The following is a 7,427-nucleotide window of genomic DNA, read 5'->3' on the forward strand; positions in this document are numbered from 1 at the left end:
CTCACGTCACCCAGAAGCGTGGACCCTGAATTGATTACATCTCTGACAATGAATTTATGTTAAGATTAAAGCATAAACTTGCCTTGCTGACATTTTATGAATGTTTATTTTGTGTTTTGTTTCTACAATTTAGTGTCATCATCAGTCGCTGTGTACTGAAACCAGTGTCAGGGTAGATATCTCCTCGCACCTGTCACATCATATTTTCGAACATTTAAGTCTCTTATTTAAAATTATGAGTTTATATATTCATCCCATTTGAAGTTTCTACATGAATACTAATTTACTAGAGCAAGTAAGTCTGACCAGTATCATCGGACTGTCCTTAAAATCGCGGAGTACCTTGATTTGCGGCCATTTTTGTGTGCTTACTGGTCACGTGAGATTTGCATTCACGCACTGGAAATTACGTCAGCATTTACTACGAATGTTACTCGACCATGACAATCTTTCTAATTATAACAAAATGTGTTTTAAGAAGGCAAGTGCATTAAATATTAATGTCATGAAAATTTTACCTTTTACGCTAATCCCTAAATATAGCCACTAAAAAGACACATGTTTATACCCTAAAATGTTTTTTAAAAGTCCAAATTTCCTTGGTCTGCTTTGTTTTAAGTCTATAAATGAACAGTCATTCCCGGCTTACATGAAAGAAAAATTTCAAAGTACAAATCAAAGACACAACCGAAACCTAAGATCTGTTGTTAATTCAGAACTAGTTGTTCCAAAACCAAAAATGGAATTCTTTCGGAAATCTCCGTCTTACTCAGGTACAAAAATATGGAATGTTCTACCTGCAAATACCCTTAAGTGTGAGCAACTTAAGACATTTCAAACATCTTATATCAAATGGCATTTCTCCTCAGTATCCTAAATCAGTGTACCAAAGTATGTTGTAGCATATTTTCAGTTTGTATGATAGTAGTAAATGTAATTGTACTATGTAATTGTTCTTTGGTTTTGTTTTTCGTAATTTATGTAAATCTTGTGTATCATTGTATTGTTGAATGTTTTATCATCTGTATATTATGTATATATTCTGAGGCCCACATGGAAGATTGGGAAACCAAATGTGTAGCCTCATTAAATAAAGTCTTTACTTACTTACTTACTTACTGTTTACATTTTATCAATGGAGATCACGTGGCACAAGTTGTGATGAATAACGGTTACCTAAAAAAAAAAGTGTTTTTCATGTACCTATCAGTAGCAACCCTGATAAGCCAAGCCCTATTCAGCAAATCGTATATATAGTATAACCCAGAGCAATTTTTTCCCTGCTTTTTCAAACTTTCTGAATAAACCTCAGCCTATCAGAAGTAAGTGTAGGCTATTACAGTCTCTATCACGTTCCCAAAGTGAGCTCAATGTAATGAGATGGGAAAAGAAAAACCCATGTAAACACTGGAATCGATCAGATTCACTGTGCTAACGTAAGAGTAACTAATAGAGGGGAACCTTTCCTATGTCCTCACTGTGTAAGTCTTGGAAAATAGAAACTATTTTGTTGGAGATTTGAAATGTTAATGTTTTAATTTTTTTTACTGTAGTGAAACATTTTAAAAGCTAAAACATTGAAAATCATGAAAACCACATGAATGACTATATTTGACCTTTAAGTCACGTGATTCAAGTCCCAGGATACTGTGATGTCATATCCGCGAAATCAAGGTTTGTAGACGACTGACACAATTTATTTGACATAACTGTTTCGGATGAATCCCAGCAAGTAACTAAATTATTCTCATTAAGCCGAAAACAGAAGACGGGTTCAATTATGTAATTATGATTTAATGTATAATCATGTACGACACGCTTTATATTGTAGCAAATACTAAATGAACAATAAATATTATGTTCCACAATCAAGCACATATAGCAGTATTTTCAAATACACAAAGAGCTGTAAATTCAAGAAACAGCTCATTCAAATTTCAATTCACATTTGATGCACCAAATGCATCTAACACGCCACACTGCAAGTTCTGAGTATATCCACTGTCTATCTTATTATTTAACACATTACATAACAAGAATACATAATCATGAAACAAACTGAACAAATGGGAAAAAAAAGAATGGGAAAAAAAAAGAATAATGAATAAACATGAATAAAGATGAAATAATGAAGCAACTAAAATTTGCGTTGTAACAAAATGAAGTGAATAAATGCAAATGAAGCAAATAAAAGTACTGAAGAAAATAAATGATAATGAAGCAAATAAATGAAAGAAAATAATATGGGTGGGTGGGAGTGGCAATTTCAAGAACCGACTGCTACAACGACGTGTCGACAACTGTGAAGATATTTGGTGAGAAAAAAGTTCGTAACTATAGTGCGTAGTAATTTGTAAACAAGTACAAAACTAACTAATCAGAAAAGAGTTAAGGAAATCACTAGCATGATGTCATGTGAAAACAAGGACCAATAGAAAAGAGCGATTCATTCTAATAATTAAATAATTTTATTGTTGATAAAATGTAATAAATCGAATAAAATTAATTGGAATAATGTGGAGGATAAATGTATTTAATCAGGTATGTAAACATTTTCATATGACAACTGTTATTTATTGAGTCTGCGCTGAATTAAAATTAACTCCGCGAACCATGGTACGCCGAGGATATATTATCACTTTTTTTAACTTTTTAATGTCTTCGTTTTCCTAACAGTAAAATGCAGATACGGGTAAGGCTTATTGGGATGACAAATATAAAGAAGTAGCTTATATAGCCCTAGTCAGGCCCCAGCTAGAATATGCTAGCTGTGTTTGGAACCCTTACACCCTACAAAACATCCACCAGATCGAAATGATTCAGCGTAGGGCAGCGCAATGGGTTAATCATGACTACTCCCCTTACAGCAGTGTCACAAACATGCTATGTCAGCTGAGATGGCGTACCCTTGAAGATAGGAGATCTGATTCACGCCTCCTTATGTTCTACAATATAGTGAATGGTTTGGTTGCTGTGCCACTCCCCACCTATGTCAGCCCCCCATCCCGTCTAACAAGACATATGCATCCCCACTCCTATACTCAGATCCTCACTCCCTGTAATTACTATAAGTACTCTTTCTTTCCAGCAAACCATAGTGCTTTGGAATTCCCTTCCAGTACAACTTGTGCAAGCCCCCACCCTGAATCAGTTTAAGCAGGGTGTGACCACACTTGTACACAATGCTTAACATGATAGACCTGTTTTTAAACTGCTTTTACTTGTAAATCCTTCTTGTTTTTAACACTATCAAATGTATTCATACTTGCAATACACACCGTGTATTACTTTTATCCTCCTATCCAACCTACTTTTAACTTCTTGTACAGGCGCGCAGCTGCACATAATACTCGCAGAGAGGAGTGTTGCAGTATAAATAGATAGATAAATAGATAGATAGATAAAATATCAGATCATAAAATAAGTCATCCCGATAAGCCAAATGAGTAAGGCTAGACACAGACACTTGGGGTCTGGAACCCCCACCCCCTCCAGCCCAAACTACTACGCACCTGTATATATTTTTATCATCATCATTGTATATCCAGACCCAGACTCTAATCACACAAACAATTTTAGACTTATTTGAACTAGTTTTGTAAAATATATAATCTCTCACTAGCTTAAAAATACACAAGATATAAATGTTCGCCAGAAATATCTCGCACACCCACCTTGAAAAATCATCTCGTGGTTACTATTTATGCAACTTTCCCATAGAATTTTGATGTTCTTCAGTACAGTACATATTTTTCTTCAAGATGATATTCATGATAGCGCTGGATTTTCAGTGCTGTCAACAGAAAATGCGAGGAATTCTGCAATTGTCAAAAAATTCGCTCCATTTACAAAATCTTTCGACTACGTCAGCTATGGCTGCCGGTTTCGTATGGTAAATATTTTTCGCGCAATGAATACTGGAACCAGCTGGTTCCTACATACACTACGCGATGTTTATTAATCGTACGAAGCCGGAAGCCACAGCTTACGTAGTCAAAAGATTTTGTAAATGGAGCAAATTTTTTCACAATTGTAATATTTCTCGCGTATTTTGTCGACAGCAGCGAATATCAAGTAATATCATGAACATCATCGTGAAGAAAAATATGTACTGTACTGAAGGACACCAAAATTCTATGGGAAAGTTGCATAAATAGTAAATATGAGATGATTTTTCAAGGTGGGTGTGCGAGATATTTCTGGCGAACATTTATATCTTGTGTATTTTTAAGCTAGTGAGATACTATATATTTTTTAAAGTTAGTTCAAATAAGTCTAATTAGAGTCTGGATATACAATGATGATGATGATGAAAATATATACAGGTGCGTAGTAGTTTGGGCTGGAGGGGGTGGGAGTTCCAGACCCCAAGTGTCTGTGAGGCTAGAAACTGAGTGTCTCAACAACCGCGAATTTTTTCCCGTGACAAGAATGTATGATTTCAAAATTTATCTATATACTGGCCTGTAGGAAAAATATGAGAAAACCTGCAATCTGGGTCGCGAAAACATATTACACTACAGAATAATCCAAAGGTTCACCTTTAACAATCGATCATCGAGTCCCATTTCGTGGAATTCAAGAAATTTATCATCTTCTCCGTCAGCCATACTGACGAAAATTGATCTTTGTAATTAAATATAAGTAATATTTACAAAGTAATGTTTTTTATATGCACTCAAGTCAGTTGGTTCTCGGTCCTATGTAAGTCAGGGAACCAATTTTACCGGAAGTAAACATCACATGTTTCCCCTTACCCAAATATACGGAATATGTTTGATTACAATATTTGTATTTGTAATAATAAGTTGCATATTTTTGACTTTGGATCTAATGAAAGGTGATACTAGTGATCCAGCTAACTATAGGCCCATATCATTAACATGTGTTCTGTGTAAACTCCTGGAGCACGTCATAGCATCTAGCCTATCCACACCCTCCACAAAACATAATGTAATAGTATCACCTTTAATGAATGAACTCTATTCATATGACCTATGACCTCTGTAAATTTCCACAGCATGCATCTCCTCTCTCTGTTGTTGATTATATACATCAATGATTCCCGCCAAAGCCCAGTCCTTAGAATAAACTAGTACAGTCAACACACTTGTGTTTGCTTTTATTCTATATCCACATTTGTGGTATATACAGGACCAATAGTGATATGAACATCACGTAAAATAGAAATCATTACATGGTGTCAGAATAGTTGGAATTAATATTTAGTAAACTATTTACAATCTGTGAATTTATAAACATGGAATTAACAGGACTTTCTGTGCCTACTATGAAATGGGACTCTAGCAATTTGCCGGAACAATGGATTAAATTCCAGAGACATATGGAACTAATGTTTTCGGGCCCACTGAGAGAAAAATCTAACGAGGAAAAGGTGTCCTACCTTTTAATCTGGGTAGGGGATAAAGGGCGAGAAATTCACGCGACATGGGAGCCCTTCACTGGTGACGACGCCAAAAACCCCACTAAATACTATGAGAAGTTCAAGGCTCATGTTCCGCCGTCACTGAATCCAATATTCGCCAGATATAAATTTAACAATGAAGTACAAGGCAGTGACAGTATTGACGCCTACGTAACAAGGTTAAGACTCAGTGCACAGGATTGCAATTTTACAAATAAAGAAGAGATGATCCAAGACAGGATCGTATTTGGAACTAACTCCTCAAAAGTGAGAGAAAAAATAATCAACAAAGGAGAGGGACTTACTCTTGAAAACGCAATACAAATTGCACAATCGCACGAATACTCGCAACAACAGCTACATCCTATGGCAGCAACAAATAATGACGTTCACTCCGTAAAACACAGATCAAAACAACGACCAAGAACCATCAACAAACATTTACAACAACAACCACACAACACTCCAAAGCAACATCATATGAGATCGCCAAACCAGGAAACGTGCAGCCATTGTGGACATAGAAAACACCAACAAAACAAAAAGTGTCCAGCACAGAATGTCACGTGCTACATGGGTGGGAAACTCAATCACTTTGCTAATGTGTGTAAATCAAAAAACAGGAATGTAAATGCAGTGAATTATTCAAATTCAACAATGGACAATGAAACTAGTGATAGTGAGAATGAGGCATTCTCAAAAATGAAAACAATCATTACACAGAGCCCTGTACTGGCATACTTTGACCATAAGCAGAGAGTCACGCTTGAATGTGATTCTTCCAAAAATGGAGTTGGTGCAACCATCTTTCAAAATGGCCACCCGATTGCTTTTGCATCCAGGACATTAACAGAGACTGAATCCCGTTATGCCAATATAGAAAGAGAACTTTTGGCAATACTTTTTGGGTGCACGCGCTTCCATCAGTATGTATACATAAGAAATGTTATAGTACATTCAGACAATAAACCATTAAGCTCCATCATGAAAAAGAATCTGTCTGCATGCCCTCCAAGACTTCAAAGAATGAGGTTACAGCTGTCAAAATATGACATTGACGTACAACATGTTAGTGGTAAACAAGTACCAATCAGTGACTTGCTCTCAAGACAACCTCTTAAAGAAAAATCAAATGTAGAAGGCCTTGACTTGCATGTTCACACTGTTTTGAAAGGGTTACACATTACTGATCGTAGACTCGACTCCTTGAGAAATGACACAAAAAGTGATGCAAACATGCAAATCTTGAAACAGACAATAATAAATGGTTGGCCTGATTCCCGCACTAACTGTGACCCAGCTATTGTAGAATTCTGGAACCACAGGGATGAGCTATCATCAGCTGATGACCTTATCTTTAGAGGTCAGACTATTGTTATACCTGTCTGTGCAAGACAACACCTTGTAGAATCAGTACATCAAGGTCACATGGGTGTGGAAAAATCCATACTAAGGGCCAAAGATGTAATGTTTTGGCCTGGCATGTCAAAACAAATCACTGATTATGTTTTGCGATGTGCAGTCTGTCAAAAGCACAGATACACAAATACAAAAGAACCCCTAACACCTCATGAGGTACCGAATAGACCATGGCAAAACATTGCTGCTGATTTATTCTCATTTGACAACAACGGCTACCTTGTTACAGTTGACTACTATAGTCGGTATTTTGAGGTAGACGCTCTACCGAATACACAAAGTATTACGGTAATAAGAAAACTCAAGGTTCATATGGCAGGATATGGAATATGTGACAAACTTGTCACTGACAACGGGCCTCAATTCTCCGCAGAATTATTTTCAGACTTTGCTAAAGAATGGGGATTCTCGCATGTTACATCCAGTCCCTTACATCCTATTAGCAATGGTCTTGCCGAGAAAACGGTTTCAATTGTCAAGCGCATGTTCATGAAAGCGCACGAAAGTGACAGGGACCCATATTTAGCTATACTTGAGTATAGAAACACCCCTTTGGAATGTGGATTCTCCCCTAACCAATTAT

General features: G+C 36.4%; 1 protein-coding gene across 1 annotated transcript in view; it reads right to left on the reverse strand.

The window, feature by feature from the left end:
- The window catches only part of LOC123547545 (probable ATP-dependent RNA helicase DDX56), a 90,970-nt gene extending 86,247 nt beyond the window's left edge, over positions 1 to 4,723 (reverse strand). Inside the window, 1 exon segment of the mRNA XM_053551818.1 lies at positions 4,542 to 4,723. Coding sequence (XP_053407793.1) covers positions 4,542 to 4,610 — 69 coding nt within the window. The 5' untranslated portion in view covers positions 4,611 to 4,723.
- Positions 4,724 to 7,427: the final 2,704 nt, after the last annotated feature.

The sequence above is a fragment of the Mercenaria mercenaria genome, chromosome 9, assembly GCF_021730395.1.
Source record: "Mercenaria mercenaria strain notata chromosome 9, MADL_Memer_1, whole genome shotgun sequence".
NCBI classification, from domain to species: domain Eukaryota; kingdom Metazoa; phylum Mollusca; class Bivalvia; order Venerida; family Veneridae; genus Mercenaria; species Mercenaria mercenaria.